Source organism: Bombus pascuorum, chromosome 7 (genome assembly GCF_905332965.1).
Source record: "Bombus pascuorum chromosome 7, iyBomPasc1.1, whole genome shotgun sequence".
Lineage (NCBI taxonomy): Eukaryota > Metazoa > Arthropoda > Insecta > Hymenoptera > Apidae > Bombus > Bombus pascuorum.
In genome coordinates, this window is record NC_083494.1 from 15,942,754 (window position 1) to 15,960,734 (window position 17,981).

General features: G+C 29.6%; 5 protein-coding genes across 7 annotated transcripts; 3 read left to right on the plus strand and 2 right to left on the minus strand.

Annotated features, from left to right (window-relative positions):
• Positions 1 to 1,327: 1,327 nt before the first annotated feature.
• On the plus strand, positions 1,328 to 2,454 carry LOC132908613 (ATP synthase subunit delta, mitochondrial). Its single transcript, XM_060962757.1, has 4 exons — positions 1,328 to 1,486; positions 1,705 to 1,833; positions 1,916 to 2,113; positions 2,219 to 2,454. Exons 2-4 carry the CDS (start codon positions 1,714 to 1,716, stop codon positions 2,384 to 2,386), a joined length of 486 nt encoding a protein of 161 aa, XP_060818740.1. The 5' UTR covers positions 1,328 to 1,486; positions 1,705 to 1,713; the 3' UTR covers positions 2,387 to 2,454.
• A 168-nt stretch (positions 2,455 to 2,622) lies between these two features.
• On the minus strand, positions 2,623 to 7,442 carry LOC132908609 (zinc finger protein 148-like). 3 transcript variants are annotated; one of them, XM_060962740.1, is made up of 5 exons: positions 7,139 to 7,442; positions 6,412 to 6,632; positions 5,576 to 5,858; positions 5,158 to 5,344; positions 2,623 to 5,084 (listed from the first exon to the last, which is right to left on the minus strand). In XM_060962740.1, the coding sequence occupies exons 1-5, from the start codon at positions 7,366 to 7,368 to the stop codon at positions 3,531 to 3,533; spliced, it is 2,475 nt and encodes an 824-aa protein (XP_060818723.1). In that variant the 5' UTR covers positions 7,369 to 7,442; the 3' UTR covers positions 2,623 to 3,530. The 3 variants fall into 3 exon arrangements, with proteins under 3 accessions (XP_060818723.1, XP_060818725.1, XP_060818724.1); XM_060962742.1 differs by lacking the exon at positions 7,139 to 7,442 and having other exon boundaries at positions 5,576 to 5,921; positions 6,412 to 6,540; XM_060962741.1 differs by lacking the exon at positions 7,139 to 7,442 and having other exon boundaries at positions 5,576 to 6,099; positions 6,412 to 6,517.
• A 716-nt stretch (positions 7,443 to 8,158) lies between these two features.
• Positions 8,159 to 9,911, plus strand: LOC132908612 (pyridoxal kinase). The gene is made up of 7 exons (XM_060962756.1): positions 8,159 to 8,499; positions 8,715 to 8,814; positions 8,904 to 9,047; positions 9,121 to 9,241; positions 9,307 to 9,449; positions 9,534 to 9,713; positions 9,789 to 9,911. The coding sequence occupies exons 1-7, from the start codon at positions 8,407 to 8,409 to the stop codon at positions 9,908 to 9,910; spliced, it is 903 nt and encodes a 300-aa protein (XP_060818739.1). The 5' UTR covers positions 8,159 to 8,406; the 3' UTR covers position 9,911.
• Positions 9,912 to 10,018: 107 nt separating this feature from the next.
• LOC132908604 (DNA-directed RNA polymerase III subunit RPC2) lies at positions 10,019 to 15,368 on the minus strand. The gene is made up of 16 exons (XM_060962725.1): positions 15,032 to 15,368; positions 14,762 to 14,916; positions 14,511 to 14,687; positions 14,146 to 14,437; positions 13,912 to 14,069; positions 13,738 to 13,843; positions 13,481 to 13,666; positions 13,265 to 13,378; positions 12,987 to 13,187; positions 12,627 to 12,904; positions 12,415 to 12,554; positions 11,755 to 12,347; positions 11,420 to 11,666; positions 11,183 to 11,347; positions 10,978 to 11,108; positions 10,019 to 10,895 (listed from the first exon to the last, which is right to left on the minus strand). Exons 1-16 carry the CDS (start codon positions 15,095 to 15,097, stop codon positions 10,512 to 10,514), a joined length of 3,393 nt encoding a protein of 1,130 aa, XP_060818708.1. The 5' UTR covers positions 15,098 to 15,368; the 3' UTR covers positions 10,019 to 10,511.
• A 280-nt stretch (positions 15,369 to 15,648) lies between these two features.
• Positions 15,649 to 17,782, plus strand: LOC132908610 (isovaleryl-CoA dehydrogenase, mitochondrial). The gene is made up of 8 exons (XM_060962744.1): positions 15,649 to 15,882; positions 16,091 to 16,180; positions 16,254 to 16,475; positions 16,532 to 16,859; positions 16,952 to 17,045; positions 17,123 to 17,213; positions 17,294 to 17,462; positions 17,542 to 17,782. The coding sequence occupies exons 1-8, from the start codon at positions 15,742 to 15,744 to the stop codon at positions 17,673 to 17,675; spliced, it is 1,269 nt and encodes a 422-aa protein (XP_060818727.1). The 5' UTR covers positions 15,649 to 15,741; the 3' UTR covers positions 17,676 to 17,782.
• The last annotated feature ends 199 nt before the right edge of the window (positions 17,783 to 17,981 follow it).

Consider the following 17,981-nt stretch of genomic DNA (forward strand, 5'->3'; position numbering starts at 1 on the left):
AAAGAAAGTTATTACGCGTTGCAATGAGCTTATAGAACTCTGATCATCTTCGATGTCAGAGAGAATTTGCTCATATGTAATTATAAACGTAATTATCCATAAACGTAATTTATTTTATATATCGTCGTCTAATAAGCGAGCTGGTTTCCTTGTGATAAATTTTATGAAGTTAATTATTTTTTTAATACTTGAAATAACTGTAAATATTTTAGTATGTATATATTTAATTAGAATAAGAAAATTTTATGAATGCAGAATGTTCAATGTAAAAAAAATATTTAAATACACATCATAAAATATTTTCAGGAAATCATGCATTATGCACGAAAAGAACAAATGAAACAATGTTACAGTTGAGCTTCAACGTGTTTCATTGATTCTGATAATTATTCGTTATAATACACGAAGACTCTGGTTAATGTACGAGTCTTTGCATTTAAAAATTTTAGAAATATTATAATGAAATTGTTATTTTATATTTATTGATCGATAAATGTCTGTCATATCGGATCACTATACCTTTATAGCGAAATATACTTTTATTTTTTCTTTTTTTTCTTTTTTTCCCCCGTGAAGAAAATCCGCACGGACACCCGCCGCTTCTAGGGGTAAGAAAGGCGTGGTAGTATCGCACTCCAACCGACAAGGTGTGCCCGGGAACCGCTGAGGCGACACCCCGGCCCATAGCTAAAAAGACTATAAAATCTTTGACTTTTAAAGTAATTTCTTTGATGCTTTTTTTTTAAATAGCTAACAAGAAATTATAACCGTACGTAAAATATCTAAAAATCGATCGTTCTAGTCCAGATATAAGATGTATTATACAAACTGAATGTTTTTTATTTTTTTAAATCGTTTATTTTGCCGATTTGTTTTTTTTTTTTTTTGTTACATTTTTTAAATTCACAATAAACAATGAATTGGAGTAAAGTGTGTTAGGCAAAAGTACCGATACGCGACGGTACGACGTAGTCATGCTATATTATGTGTCGTGATGTTACAGTTTTTGTGTATATACAAACTGAATGTATTACATAATATATGACACCGATGTATCTACCTAAAACGTATGTCACATTTATTTATTTGATCAAAAAATAAAAAATCATAATTATCAAAAGTACATGATACCAGCATCTGCATATTACAAGTAACTCACGTGTGAAGTTTTTCTCTAAATGTAAGTTTTGTTAATTTTGCAGGTCAGAGACACAGACTGAATTTCTTGAACATTTTTATTTCAATCACGTTAATTATTTTCGTTAAGAGAACTTGAATTCGCGCAGCTTTATTTAAATCTACAGTAGGCAATAAAGAGGACGCTACTGAAACATTTCGATAGTAACGCCATCGTTTGAGCATAATAAAAACCTTGTCATCTGTACTACTTGGTACTATGTATATGTGTTAATTGGTTTGGATTTCGTCTGCCTGCTTGCAGTGACTGATACCAATTTCCACTTACATCTTCAATAATTGCCATAACGTAAGTATTTACAATATGGAGGATATTTAAATAAATCTAGAAGATGAGTGTACTGTACTTGCAGTCAAATTTAATTTCCTTCCATATATCTTGTCTCTTTAACTCGTTTAAATCTAAGAGATGGACAATACATGTAGATCGAATTGTGATGTAACCAGTTCCAGTTATCATTTTTATACAATTTTACATAAAATTTCACGAATAAGTTTTTGTTACAGTATATTAAAATGGCCACTATCGCACGCAATCTACGCCCTTATTTAAAATATATTCGTAATCAAAAAAGAACTTACGCCGATGCACCCGTTAGCAATGAAATGAAGTTTACATTGGCTGGGGCTAATCAGGTATAAATGAATACATGGTTTTTTCATGTACATATTCTTTTAGATTTCAATTTTATGAATTTCTAATGAAATTGTGTTATAGGTATTTTATGATGAAAGTGTGGTTAAACAAGTAGATGTACCATCATTTTCTGGTTCTTTTGGTATTTTACCAAAACATGTTCCTACCTTGGCTGTATTGAAACCAGGCGTAGTCACAGTATATGAAGAAGATGGGGCAGTCAAAAAAGTTTTTGTTTCTTCAGGGACAGTCACTATAAATGAAAACAACAGCGTACAGGTATATGTTCGATATATTATATTATTTAAATAAGAGCAGCAAACCGTTAAATAGTTTTTAATGTTATTCTATCCTAAAATATTGCAAATTAAAAAATATTGATAGATTTTAGCGGAAGAAGCTCACCCCCTGGAAAATCTTGATGGGACTGCAGCTAGAGAACTTCTTAGTAAAGCTCAGCAACAGCTTTCATCTGCATCGTCGGAACAAGATAAAGCTGAAGCAGCAATTGCAGTTGAAGTTGCAGAAGCTTTAGTGCAAGCTTTGCAGTAAACATTGTGCACCCATTGTGTATATATTAAAATATCATTCTGTATAACATTAAATCCTTAGGCAACATATTTTCCATGTTTCTGTCGTACTCCTACATGAAAATACAGTAATATTAAAGCTATACAGCTACATTATATATACACGAGCGCGCGCCCGCTTGTGCGTGTGTATATATATATATGTATATGTATGCATACATGTAATCAACCTTATTACAGAAAGAAAATAACAATAAGTACTTTTATGTAATAATTTATTACATGTTAGTAAAATTTTATTTAATCAAACAATTTTTTTCCCATAAGACATACTTTAAAGTACGTTTTGATTTTTTGTTACATTTAACAAGTACTTTTAATACTACAAAGATTAAAAAATTTCTGTAATTTATTTTGTAAGCGATTCAAAAATTCATATATTTAACAACATTAACATTATTGTCATATTTCGTCACACTTTTTTATAATTAGCCTCCTTAAGTTGATGAGCCACCTCTCTTCTAAGCGTTGTACGTTAGAAAACGGTTGCTAAACAATAAATATTTTATTTTTTTAACTATTAATATGTTTAGTACATCATACACGCGCATGGTCACAGATAATTTATTTTTTCTAAATACTACATAAATTCATAAATATTGTTGATTCCCAATATTATATGAATTTAAATATCTTACAACAATCATTATGTATAAGAATTGTATGTACATAGTAATTGCACATTAAAATATGTTATACCCTCGTCTTAATATACAAATATCAAATTTGGCATTTTCGTTTCTTACAATGACATTTTGCTATTTTTTACAGCACGCAATGCAATTTCTCCTTTCCTATAAACTATTCAAAACTATTCAACAGCGGTGTACATTTAAAAACTTTTCAGTAAAAAATCTACAAATAAATTGACATACTTTAAAAATATATAACATTTACATATTGCATCTATATAACAAAATCTTGAAACATAATACAAATATATACACACAGTCCCATTACTCTCGATTGTTCTAGACAAAATGTTTAAACATTGACATTTATAAGAAAAACTAGCCTATATATTACGATAAATAACAGATTCTTATTCAATATTTATGTAAAAATATTTCTTTCAACATGACTAGTTACACACTAAAGTATTTGCCTCATTGGTTTTTTGTTAACTGGCACTTCATTAACGGGGATAACAATTTTTCTCTACAACATGTTATACTGTTAGTACTTTTACAGCAATTACGACTGAATACTTTTTGCAATTGCTGCAATGTTTTTAAACAAATCACAACACAACAAGACCCACAACCACCGGGCTCATTGTCGCAAACACATTCGCTTTGTAAACAAGACACTAAATCATCTACTATTTTCGATGAAACGTGCTTTTTATTAATTTCAGGAATTGTATTGTTTGAGCAATTTTGACAATTTTGTAGATGATCACATTTACAATCAATACATTTGCATATATCTGCTTCGGCTGTAATCTCCTGTAGAATATTTCTACTTTTTTTTATTTTTATTCTATTTTCGCTTTCTTTATCTTTATCGTTCTCTTTACAAGATGTGACTTCGGTACATTCGGAATTAATGTTTTCCACGTCTACTAAATTTACATTATTTACTTGTAATGGTTGCAAGTCATTTTCTATCTGTAGAGGATACGGTTCCGGTTCAACTAAGTCGACTAATGAGTGAACCGCTGTTGGAAAAGCGTTCAATTCCGACCAGGACTGCCGCCTTAAAGCAGATGGGGTTGCCAATGCCATGACATCTATCCAGGGAGAAGGTATTTCCTCCTCGGATGCTATGGCTAATTCAATAGCTTCCGACTGCGTAGTTGTAATAACATTACAATTCAATACATGTTCAACTTCATTAAGAGATCCAGTTCGTAAACTATCATTAATAAATGGTAAATTTCCTATCTCACTATCAAAGAGTTGAGTCTCACTAGAGGAACTAATTATATTTGATACATGACTAGTAACAGAATTTGTGTTGTACAAAGTCGCATTATTGTTATCAGCAACCGCACTTACATTTGTTTTATCATCATAAACTTTCTTAGCAATAGCATTATCATTTACATATTGTTGCACATCACTTGTAAAATTCGTTCCTTCTGAGATGTGAACAATAGTATTTTGTAGGCCGTCTTGTATAATTTTTTGCTCCAAATTTATTGAATTGGACTTACTTGTATTATTTGCCTTGCTATCTTGCACTTTCGTTGAAGGATTAGAACTATATTGTTGATTTTGATCCCGTTGTAAATTCGAATTATTTACTTCGTTGAATATTTTAAATTTGTCATAAGTTACATTATTATTAAAATTATCAATTGTATGCTCGGTAAAATTATCTATGACAATATTTTCCGACGCAAGAACAGTGACATTTGTTGATTTATTTAAATTTTCCGCATCTTTGTTAGTGATGTTATAATCAAGTTCTTTGGTTAGTCTGTTTTGATTTAACATATCTATCATATCATTTGTAGAAGATGACTGATCATTTGGATTTTCAATAGATAAATAAGTAATACTTTCCTTATTTTGTGTATTGCTAGAAGATAACGGTATAATGGCATAACATGGCACATTTGTATTTCTCGACGTTATTTCATCAACATCGATTTCGGTTTTCAATATCTCATTGTTTCTTTGGTTTCTGTAATCATCTTTATTGACTTCATGTTTCTGTAATAAAGTAACACAAATAGGGTAGAAATATTAAAAACTGCATAGTAACCCTGCAAAATTTTTTACGTACCGTTTCGCCGATATCAGTCGTTCTCTTATGAGTCTTCAAGTGACTCTTTAAACTATGAGGTGTGGTGAAGGATCGTTTACAACTGCCTACAGTACATACATACGGTCGTTCTCCCGTATGTGTTCTTCTGTGCGTTTTCAAATGATGTGATGCTGTAAAAGCCTTACCACATCCTTTTTCCCTACATCTAAAAGGTAATGTTTTTATCCATTATACATATTACATGCATATGTAGTCTGCTTTATGTAATTCACATTTGATATAAAATAGAAGAGATTATACAAATTGAATAGTGCAAAACCAAATCCATAGTTTTAGTGTTTCAGTTGCAATTGTATATTAAAATTTCAGTAATGTGTGTTTATGTTCAGCATATAGCTGAAGATGAAAATCAGTTGAAAAGTACCAAAAAACATACTTGTAAGGTCTTTCTTGAGTATGAGTACGTATATGTTTCTTGAGATCACTTAGAGTAGTGAAAAATTTAACACATCCAGTCTCTTCGCAATTAAATGTGTTGCCACTGTGAAGTCTTTGGTGAGCTCTCAGTCTGTAAAGGGTATTGAATGCTTTTTCACAGCCTTTGTGGTTGCATTCAAATGGTTTCACTTTTGTGTGTACCCTAATATGAATCTTAAGGCTGTACGACGTAAGAAATGCCTTGCCACAACTTGGTTCTGCACATTTAAATCGATACTCGCCTGAAAGTTTTGAGAATTCCTTCCACATAAAAAGTTTGCTGGGCTACCTATTGCTTGCAGTATCTGAAAGCCATGCAGGTCGAAGCGTTCCCTTTATACCAGCATTGATGACTTTATAACCAATAAAAAGTATACATGAAAAGTTTGTAAAACATGAGCAGACTTTATACCTTTTTATCCATTAATAACAAGTACCACACCAATTGATAACAATTCATAAGCTTACCTTATTTTCCTTAGGCTTAGCGAGCAAAAAGAAGGAAAGACAAATTAATATAATACATTATACTACAAGCATAACATGCAAAGCATATAATAATTTTATTTTATTACACAAATAAGATAAGAAAACATTACTATTGATATTTTAAATAACTGAGAAGTGTAAAATAAAATAATCATGACATGCTGCTACATATAAAGCACATTAGATATTGATAATATAAAAGATCTTTTTATTCCTTATTTACACAAACTTAGTAAAAATTAACCTTTTATGAAAAATCTATGTTTTATTCATAAATTAAGATATATGCATATATAAAACTTTTACCTTTATGTGTTTTCATATGGGTACGTAGATTACCAACTGTACTATATGTCCTATGACAACCTTCATATTCACAGGTATATCGACCAATATGCTTCTGATTTACATCTGGAACTATGCTTTGAATTGCAGTGGTTGTATGTGAAGATTTACTTGTTGAAATATCATCTCGACCAGAATGGATACGCATATAAATTTCATGGGGATTGATTGAATGTATTGACCTATATTAATATATATTTATATAAATATATGTCATTCCTATAATTGTATTTATATTATTAATAAAAATACTTTGAATGATAAAATATTAATTGCCACACAGTAATACAAAAGTATATGAAATTATTAAAATAGTAACACAATAGTTATTAAATATAAAATACACTTAATACCTAAAACTGAAAAAATATATTCTGAACTATAATTGAAAGAAGATGAAATTAATTAAATTTTGTATAATTAAATATATCCAATAATGTATAAAGGACCTTCGTTCACTGTATAAGTACAAAATTTTATGTTGAAAAGCAAAAATCTAATTTCAAAATACGTTATATATCTTATATCCTTATAAGGATGTCATACAAAACACTGTTTGCTGTTACAAATTAAGAGGTTAATAATTTATATCTTACTCACTGATCTTCTAATATTTGTATCTAGCCCATGTAAAGGAAGTTTGTATCATAAACAAAGTAATAAATATTGAAAGTTTATGTGATCTTACTCGGTAACATTATTATTTGATAGTTTTTCGTCTATAGGAGCATCGTCATCGGAATACTTCTCGTAATCAAACACACCACTTTCTTCATACACTTTCCCAAAACTGGTTAAATCTAGACTATCATCCAGACAATCTTGAAGATCATGTGTCACGAGAATGTTATTAAAGTTCTCTTCGATATCATCGGCATTCCCGATTTCTTGAAATTTTTCGCCTTCCCACGCCGCCATACTTTTCTTAGCTGTACAAACAAATCATGAAATAAAATTAAAATAGATGCGTTATTAGAAATACTACAACTTTTTTAAATTACTCAATCGTTACATTAAATTTTTTCTTTACCATCAGCCATATAATATATATTTATTCTAAAGAAATTTACTCTTTCAATAATTATTAAAATGTAATATTTATATGTTATATAAAAATACACTAAGATGTATAAAATACTGTAACTCGCATTGCATTCAATTTTAAATATAATTACTATGGCGATACATATTATAATCTGATTTTGTATCAAATATTTCCTCTCTGATGGAATCGAATCGGTAACGTTGAAATTGACACAAAAATAGTCAGAATGCCATCAGCGCAGAGGGCTCTAAAACTTGCAGAATGTGTAACAGAGAAATACATTGGATGCTAGGTCTTATATATTTTATATATTTTGTGTATGCTAAAATTACGAGATATTACGTGCACTTGCTACATATTACATCTAAAAAAAGATTTGTCACATAAAAACAGCCTCGATAAAGGATTCAATGCATCAATAATAATGAAATACTGAAAGATAACAAAAAATATGATGTACTTTTGAAACAATATACAAATATACATATGTATAATAAAGTATTTAGTGACACTAAACCATAGAGATATAAAGATAGAGGTAGAGAAAGAAGTGAAAAAGCGATATAGGAATAGAAGAAGAGCACTGCATAGAGACTTCTTGCGTCCTTGTCTAATAACACATGCACATTCGTATAGTAAATCTATAAGTATAGTACACTCACCAACGAGCGACGTTAGTGTCGTGCCTGATTAGACAGGAATAGAAGACGCCTCTATCTAGCGTTCTCTTTCTATTCTCATATCGCATCCACTAGCACGGTAATATATGACTCGCGTATACTTTCGCGTATCTTTATATCTCTCTGGATTAGATGGGAGTGAGGTGCAAACAAATTATACCAAAGAAAAAGTATTGAATAGGTAGTTTTATTACGTTTTGTGAATTGTAATTATATATCAGCTGATCAAGCATGTGTTTTAAAAAAACACCACGAATTCTTTCGATACAAAGTCATGTAGTATCTGGTTATGTTGGTAATAAAAGTGCAGTATTTCCTTTACAGGTAAACAATATGTTCTTTATTATAGAAACCATATTTTTATCACCGTCTTATCATAAGTATTTTATCGGTAAATTCATTCCTTCGTACTTTAAGAATGATTTTCATGCTCCATTGCATGTTTATTTAATAATTACATGAATAATATTTTTAACAATAAAGTTGCAATCGTTTGGACACAGAATAAAAAATATGAAATCATAATCTGTTCTATTTAGCTGCTGGGCTTTGAAGTGGATGCAATTAATTCTGTTCAGCTTTCCAATCATACTGGCTACAAGGTCTTCAAAGGCCAAGTACTAAATGACAAAGATTTAGGTAAGATAAAATTTGTTTAAAGAATGTAATCAATAAAAAATAGTTTAAATATTCCTTAAATTTGTAAGTTACCTATAGTTATTTTACAGAGGAGTTAATAAATGGTTTAGTACAAAATAATTTAGATAATTATACTCATTTACTTACTGGATATGTTGGTTCTGCTTCATTTTTAAAAAAAATAGCAGAAGTAGTTCGTATATTAAAACATAAGAATCCAAATCTTATATATGGTAAATAATTTACATAAATAAGTAATATTTGTTAAAAATATTATTTTATTAATCATACACTTCTTAATAAAAGTATGTGATCCTGTTATGGGAGATAATGGAAAAATGTATGTTCCTGAAGCATTGAAAGAAATTTATAGAGAAGAAATAATACCATTGGCTGATATTATAGTACCAAATCAATTTGAATTGGAGTAAGTTATAGACATTGATAAATCTAATATAAATTAAATGTATAATATCATTTTAATTATTATAGATTATTAAGTAACATAAAAATCAATACAATGTCTGAATTACAAGATGCTGTAACTGTATTACATAAAATTGGCCCCCAAACAGTAGCTGTCTCATCAACAGAAATTAATGATAAACTAACAGCAATAATTAGTACAAATAAAGGTAATGAAGTAATTAAAATTGACACTTCGACTAAATAAAATTGTTGAAAATATCAAATCAATATAAAATTTATTTTAATTTCAGAGAATAAATTAATAAAAATCAATATTCCAAAAATACCAGCTAGTTTCACAGGTTCTGGAGATCTTTTTGCTGCTCTATTTTTAGCTCACACATATTTGCAAAATGATATGAAAACTGCCATTGAAAAAACTGTAAATTCTTTATACAGTGTCCTACTAAAAACTTATGAATATTCTGAAGGTATTTGTTCTTCATCGTTTCCTTATATAAAGATATAAAAAAATTGGTAATAACTTTTTTCAAAATTTTTACTAGCATGTCAAGATAAAGAATCCCAACTTGCAAGAAAAATTGAATTAAAATTAATACAAAGCAAGAATTATATTGAAACTCCAGAAATTTGTTTGTTTGCTGAAACAATTGTATCAACAAATTAAATGGTCAAAACCAATTTGCTAATATATTATACATATATGTAATAAGCTTTCCAGTAGTTAAAATTATAAAATAACTTGTTGATTACATTTGTTATATATATATATATATAGATATATATATGTGTGTATATATATATATGTTACATATATAGTACACTACAAACGTCATGATTTAATTGATTCAAAGAAATCTATATTTCAATGTCTTCCAGTAAAAAAAATTACTTTATACATTTTTATAAATAACTTAACGAATAAAAAATACTTTCATCAATATTTCAACGAAATTAAACTACACACACAGATACTGCGAATCATAGAATGGCCCAGTTAAATGGGATCACCTAAATATCTTAAGCTATTTCAAGGATCACATTTCCACAACAGTGAAAGTGACTTTTTTTCATGATCACCTTTTTACAGGATTTCAAAGTCATCAGAACTTTTAGATAGAATTATTGTAGCAAATATGTAATATTTAATTAATAAGAACATAATGCAACATGATGTAATATTGAATTATTTAGGCAGATATTTAGGCGATCGCATTTAACTGGGTTACCCTGTATTTACATATGAACATCAGTAAGTTTGATTCAAACTACTCACAATAATTTTTTAATGTTAAACGAGGTACAATGTTCATAGATTGAAGTTCTTGGAAAAGTAACTTGCAAGCATAGGGCATAGAAATCGTAGAAACGCATGAACTAGAACGACAACTGTGACACCAACCACTATATGCCATCAAACCACATTTGTTACATACATCAACATCAAATGCATCACTGGATATCATGAGTCTCTCTATTAACATCATACTTGCACCATATCCGATTAAGCAATCCCGTTCCATTTCACCTAATCTTAAACCGCCTTCTTTGGCCCGACCTTCCGTTGGTTGACGCGTTAACACAGCTCTTGGTCCTCGCGCTCGAGCATGCATTTTATCTTGTACCATATGTTTCAATTTTTGATAATACACCTATGTTTTAAGTTATATCCTTATAATAATGTACATGATCAATATTAAATTGAAATAAAAAATTAAGATATTATCGACTTACTGGTCCAGAATAAATATACGCTTGTAATGGTTCTCCTGTAATACCAGAGTAGAAAATATCTTTTCCCAAGTAATTATAACCATGCTTTACCAATTCGTTACAAACATCTTTAACTTTTGAACCTCCAAATGCTAAATAAAAACGAGAATTGTTATAAATTAGTGTTTTAAAAAATTATCAATACAATAATTTATTATTGTTGTACCTGTGCCATAATGAAATTCTCCTTTTATAACACCAGCTTTACCAGCAAGCAATTCTATCAATTTCCCAACTGTCATACGCGAAGGAAAACCATGTGGATTCATTATCATATCAGGACATATACCATAATCATTAAATGGCATATCCTCCTGTTCCACAATTAATCCTGTGTATAAAGGTCGATAGTAATATTAATGTACTTGCAAAATTAAATGATAAAGTATGTGTAAATACATACCGGTTACACCCTTCTGTCCATGTCGACTACTAAATTTGTCACCTATCTCAGGTCGTCGAGTTTGTCGCAATAATAATTTAATTAAAAATGCATCTTCTGCATTACTGGAAATCATAACCTTCTCAACATAAGCAGGAACAGGTCCTTTAAAAACAACTGGGACATCTTTGTATTCTGTTTGCGTTTGAACATTACCAGCATTCACTGGACCTATATTTGCGGCCGGTGATGATTTATTTACCATTACCTACAAAAAGAAAAAATATATGAACTTGCTAATTATGTAAATATATGCAATTCAGCTTGCTTGTTACTATCAATGTTTAAAACTATACCTTTCTATTTTCCACCATCTCTCCAGGTGCAGCAATTCCATCACTATCGATTATGTCATGTTTCCAAACAGGTTTCTTTGTAGTGGAATCAATCAATGGACCCATTATTCGATCGTATGTCTGATTTGCGTACCTTTTTAATGTACATTTTGCATTCCGATATATTAAACATCTGCCAAATCCTCTATCAATTGAAGCCTTGTTTAAAATAAGAGCATCTTCAATATCATAGCCACTATAAGACATAACAGCTACTGTTGCATTTTGACCAGCAGGTAGTTTATCAAAGTTTATTAGTTCTATTGTTCGGGACTTAACCATAGGTTTTTGAGGATAAACTAAATTATACATCAATGTATCGATGCGATTACGTTGATTATAACCAATAGTTCCCATTGCTTGTTTTCCCATAGCACATTGATAAGTATTTCTTGGACTTTGATTGTGATGTGGATATGGTACTAGACCAGCGCAAACACCAAGTAATGTAAATGGCTCAATTTCTAAATGTGTTGTTTTCTCATTAATGTGTGATTCATTGAATGCAATAGAACTATCATTTTCTTCGTTCACATCCAAATATTCAATTAAACCTAATAATAATGTCATAATATTATTAAAAATAGGACAGAATTTTGTTTCTTATATCTTTTTACTAACCTTCTTGTAAAAAATCTTCGAAACTTCGTATTCCTTGTTCAAGTAGTTTTATATGTTTTTCTTGTATTAGTGGATTGCCATTCTGTACAATAATGTATGGTCTACATAATCGTCCTCCATCAGAACTGATTTGGATACACCTATGAACATTGTAACAATTATATAAAATTGTAATGTCATATATTATTATATAAATTTTAGATAAATATTACCTATGCTGGTGCTGTGTATGTATAGAAACGAAACCATTAATTAGACCTTTCCTTCGTAATAATCTAAAAACATTTACTAGTCTCTGATAATTCTTCACTATACCCAGGATATTGCCATTTAAAAATACCATGTAAACTTTTTTATTATTGATTTCTTCTCCACCAAGTATATTAACGTTTTCAACTCCTAAGTTAAAAGCCAATCTAACAATTGGTTCCTCATCAATTTCTGTTGTGATATGTGTCATAAGAGCTAGATTTTTAACTAAACCACAACCCTATAAAAAGTATTGTATAAATAATTTTATATATCACAATTAATAATCTTGATTGAAGTATATATATGGAAGTAACACTCACTTCCCCTTCAGGAGTATCACTAGGACAGAGCATTCCCCATTGAGATGGTTGCAAAGATCGAGGACCAGATACTTTCCTGGTTTTTTCAAATTGAGAATTAACACGTGTCATCATACCAAGTGCAGAAATATAAGAAAGTCTAGACAACACTTGCGTAACTCCATGCCGTTCCATTTTAAATCGTTTAATCGTCCAATTACCCTGGTTAATATATTTTTTGTGTGTAATCTGATATTAACATACTTTCATTTACATATTGAATTTAGTTATTTACTCACAGATGATATAGCAAAAGCCAATCCATTGGTAATCTGGTCCTGTCTCATGTGCTTTACTATATCAAATTGTGCAGCCTTAATCTTTGGTATGTTTTTATCAGCTATTTGTTTTAACTGCAAACATTAAATATCATAATAAATATAATACAATACAATACAATATTAAGTATCATAATTTGAATTATGATCCTTATTTAATATTATCATATATCATACCTCCCAATTAAATCTTTTAAATAAATCTTCAAACATCAAAGATAACAAAGAACCAGCCAGTTCTAATCGTTTATTTCCGTAATAATCTCTATCATCTATAAGTTTTCCATCAGATTGTGCTTTCATAACTTTACGAATCATTAAAGCAATGTAGGTTGCCTTCATTTTAAAATTAAAATCTATAACCTGTAACACCAAATATCGTAGTAATACCATTTTAGATATTATATTATGATTATAATTACTAGATTACTAACAGGAACATGCGACAAAATATTGGTTGCCAATATATCCTTCATTTCATTCGTAACACTAGTTTTTATGAGTGAATACCTTTTTTGCTTTCTTTTATTGCTAAGAAACCTGAAACAATGCTTGTAATCAATGTTCATAAGATATATTTATACTTCTTATACTTTTTAATGAAATACCTTAACGCTTGATTTTGAGCAAATACATTTAAAACGTGACATTCTTCTAAAGTAGGTGCAAACTTTTTCATAAATTCTTCTTCTGTACCAATGAGTTGCATAATTTCTTGATCACTCACAATCCCCATTGCTTTGAATATTATTGTCACAGGTATATCCTATATATAACAATATATTTATATTTGATTAAACGTTATTCACACAAGTTTTACTACATAACTACAATGTACGTACATCTTGAAAAATGTTATGCCTCATGTAATATCTTCCACCTCTTCCTACTATGTTAGTCTTGGTTTTTCTTTCATGAGTGGAACTATTACAAGATGCTACAATACATCCCTTATTATCTTCCTCTAAAATAATTCTATTTCTAAGCATTTGTTCTTGTATCAAAATTACTTTTTCTTGACCATTCACTATAAAATAACCACCAGGATCATGTGGACATTCATTCATCTTTGACAATTCAAAATGCGATTTACCAGTTAATACACAATTTGAACTTCTTAACATAATAGGCATTCTAGGAAAGTAACAATTAATTCAGTTCATATTGTTTAATTATTAATAGTTACTAGATATTTATTAGTTTATACCTGCCAATCAGTAAATTATTTTTGATTATTGGTTGGTGACCTCTTATATATTCAATATCAACTGTAATTGGAGCCGAATAATTTAAATCCCTTAAACGACATTCATGTGGAGTAGTAGAACGTGTTACATTAAAACCTTCCTCGACATCTGGTAGACCTACATGAACGTTCAAATATCTACAAAAGAAAATAATGTATTAAATGGTGCAATATAATATCGCATAGTTAATATGCAAAGTAATATCGCTTACTTCACATAAAATAAAGGATCCGCATCGCTAAGTACTTTCTCATTTGCTTTTATAATTTTTTTTATCTCCACATTTATGAAGTAGTTAAAAGAATCAATATGTTGCTTAACTAAACCTTTTCCCTTGAGAAAGGCAGGCACAAGTTTCCACTTATCCTATAAAAAAGTAATTTTATAATTAATTGCTTATAATAAATTTTAAATTAAATAAACCACAGTCCTTCCAGTCCTCCACATAACCTCCTTAATATGTTTTACATGTTGTCCATACCTGAATTTGTTTTACTACTTTATTATATTTTGTTTCCGACTTAATATTAATTTTCATTTCTCCCATCTTTCTGTTTATGAAAAGTATAAATTATAGCGTAAGAATTAAAACACCTTGATGAAGAAATAATTTCGCTGCTACACTTTCCTAACCTATACTTCATCGAATCATCTTCATTTGATTGTTGCGATATTGTAACGTAATAGAAATCTATGAAAATTATTAATTGTATGTAGTAAAATAAAATACGAAAAAAACTGATTTGTGAACTGTAATATTTTGATATGATGTTGACGTTAGATATAAACTATGTCTAAAGGACACTCGAATTTAATGCACCTTAACATGCGCTATGTGCGAACCATGTTGGATTCTAAGTATATACATATTACTTTGCATGTAAAATTTATGTTAATTTTTAGATACATCGTTAACAAATTTATGTTAATATTTCATAAAATATTAAAACGGAAATATGATAACAATTATATTTATGTAAATACATACAAGTATATATAATTTTGGGAAAAAAATGTCAGATATGTGTTTCAATACATTAACTAATACATATTTAGTAGTACTACTGATTAAATGTAAAATAGTAGATAAGAAAATAGTAGATAAGAAATACATACGTATATGTACCGCTGAAGCTGCCTTTTAGTTTTATATATACACAATTCTGAAATCCATAGTAGATTTTTAGAAACATGAAATTTTATACTAATAAATTTATGAGACCCCTCTTATGGAAGTTCTTAAAGTCAAATAATAAATTTAATGTGAGATATTCTTCAAAATATTATACAATAGATGACAATATCTTTGGACTAAACAAAGAACAGAAAGAGGTTAGTAAAATTAGAATAGAATTCGAATGGAGTGATTATACGTACATACTAACATTGTTAAAATGATGTTTGGAACAAATCATTTTTTAATAATTTACGTTAATCTCATAACCGAAGTCTGATTTTCTCCATTTACATCGTTTAGTGAATTCAATTAACACAGATACTAATATTAATAAAGTAAAACATGCTTGTATTTTTCTTGTAGCTTCGACAATTAATATTTAGTTTTGCACAAAAAGAGCTTGCTCCAAAGGCGGCTGAGATCGATAAAAAAAATAATTTCGACGACCTCCGTGTAAGTGAGAGAACATTAAAGGAAGCACGAAATATTGTTTCAGCTATATTAATTATTTGGAAATTATTCCCAGGAATTTTGGAAGAAACTTGGCAAATTAGGTTTATTAGGAATAACGGCAAAACCCGAATACGGTGGTACAGGTGGTACGTATTTAGATAATATTATCGTTATAGAGGAATTGAGCAGGGCATCAGGTGCTATAGGTCTTAGTTATGGCGTTCATTCAAACCTGTGCATTAATCAAATTCACAGAAATGGGACGGAAGAGCAGAAGTACAAATATTTACCAAAGGTAATGTTCGAATTTATATCTAATGTGTAATCTTGTTACGTATATACCTTTTATAGTTATGTAGCGGAGAGCATATCGGAGCACTTGCGATGTCAGAATCGACATCTGGATCTGACGTAATTTCTATGAAATTGCAAGCTAAAAAACAGGGTGACTACTACATTTTAAACGGTCATAAATTTTGGATCACAAATGGTCCCGATGCTGATACTTTTGTCGTTTATGCGAAAACGGATCCAAATGCGGCTAAACCGCAACACGGTGTTACGGCATTTATCATAGAACGAGGTTTTGAAGGTTTTAGTACTGCTCAAAAATTAGATAAATTAGGTATGCGAGGTTCCAACACTGCTGAACTTGTATTCGAAGATTGTAAAGTTCCTGGTAATTTATATATAATAAAATAATATAATAATTATATATAATAATAACTTATATGATTTTGATATATTCTGTTCATAAATGAATAATTACAGTTACAAATATACTCGGAGAAGTAAACAAAGGCGTTTACGTACTATTCAGCGGTCTAGATTTGGAACGGCTAACGTTATCAGCGGGGCCTTTAGGGTAAGATCTTTTATTTTAGATTAAGATAATGTATTAAATTTTACAAAGTTATTATATTTTGATATGTTAAATTTTAGACTTATTCAGGCTAGTTGCGATGTGGCATTTGATTACGCACATACGAGGACACAATTTGGAAAACGAATAGCAGAATTTCAAATGATCCAAGTATAAAATTAGTTTTTCTTCTTGTTCACAAGTTCTATACTCGAAATTTCTAAAAGTTCAAATTGATATTAATATTTCAGGAAAAAATAGCAAATATGTATACAAGTTTAAGCGTTTGCAGAAGTTATTTGTATTCTGTAGCTAGATCTTGCGATGCAGGACATATAAACCGAAAAGATTGTGCCGCGGTGATACTTTACATAGCCGAGTGTGCTACTAATGCTGCATTGAATGCAATTCAGATACTTGGTAAATTATTCATAATGTTAATTTCCGATAAAAATTTATTAATTTAAGATGTTTCCTGAAATGCATAGAATTCTTCTAGGTGGAAATGGCTACATAAATGATTATCCGACTGGAAGATTTTTAAGAGACGCCAAATTATATGAAATTGGCGCTGGTACTAGTGAAATTCGTCGAATGGTAATTAGTAGAGCGATTAGCGAAGAATATTCATAGACAAAAATACGACGTTCCTTTGAATCTCTCGAAAGAATTGTACCAAATAATTTGTATAAAATAATGTATATTCTATATTAAATTTTTATATCACTTTGTAACATTAACATCTATCTGTGTATCATCAATCTATCTACGTCAACAGTGGAGTTATTTAACATTTTTAAGGTTTCTTCCTTTATACAATTACCTCCATTCTTATCGGCATTCGCTTTTAACAGTTAGCAATATTACCGGGGTATTAACAAATAACAGGCAATTAATATTACTAATTTAGATGCGATATCATTCCGATGGATGCGGCGG

Coding starts and splice junctions, on each gene's coding strand:
- LOC132908613 (XM_060962757.1), top strand. CDS start 1,714: ATGGCCACTATCGCACGCAATCTACGCCCTTATTTAAAATATATTCGT. Junction 1,834..1,915: donor CATTGGCTGGGGCTAATCAG/GTATAAATGAAT, acceptor ATTGTGTTATAG/GTATTTTATGATGAAAGTGT. Junction 2,114..2,218: donor ATGAAAACAACAGCGTACAG/GTATATGTTCGA, acceptor AAATATTGATAG/ATTTTAGCGGAAGAAGCTCA.
- LOC132908609 (XM_060962740.1), bottom strand. CDS start 7,368: ATGGCGGCGTGGGAAGGCGAAAAATTTCAAGAAATCGGGAATGCCGAT. Junction 5,859..6,411: donor CCATATGAAAACACATAAAG/GTAAAAGTTTTA, acceptor CAAAACTTTCAG/GCGAGTATCGATTTAAATGT. Junction 5,345..5,575: donor ACTCAAGAAAGACCTTACAA/GTATGTTTTTTG, acceptor ATTACCTTTTAG/ATGTAGGGAAAAAGGATGTG.
- LOC132908612 (XM_060962756.1), top strand. CDS start 8,407: ATGTGTTTTAAAAAAACACCACGAATTCTTTCGATACAAAGTCATGTA. Junction 9,242..9,306: donor CCAAATCAATTTGAATTGGA/GTAAGTTATAGA, acceptor TAATTATTATAG/ATTATTAAGTAACATAAAAA. Junction 9,714..9,788: donor AACTTATGAATATTCTGAAG/GTATTTGTTCTT, acceptor AATTTTTACTAG/CATGTCAAGATAAAGAATCC.
- LOC132908604 (XM_060962725.1), bottom strand. CDS start 15,097: ATGGGAGAAATGAAAATTAATATTAAGTCGGAAACAAAATATAATAAA. Junction 12,348..12,414: donor CGAAGATTTTTTACAAGAAG/GTTAGTAAAAAG, acceptor CATTATTATTAG/GTTTAATTGAATATTTGGAT. Junction 11,667..11,754: donor AGATGGTGGAAAATAGAAAG/GTATAGTTTTAA, acceptor TTCTTTTTGTAG/GTAATGGTAAATAAATCATC.
- LOC132908610 (XM_060962744.1), top strand. CDS start 15,742: ATGAAATTTTATACTAATAAATTTATGAGACCCCTCTTATGGAAGTTC. Junction 16,860..16,951: donor CGAAGATTGTAAAGTTCCTG/GTAATTTATATA, acceptor GAATAATTACAG/TTACAAATATACTCGGAGAA. Junction 17,046..17,122: donor TTATCAGCGGGGCCTTTAGG/GTAAGATCTTTT, acceptor GTTAAATTTTAG/ACTTATTCAGGCTAGTTGCG.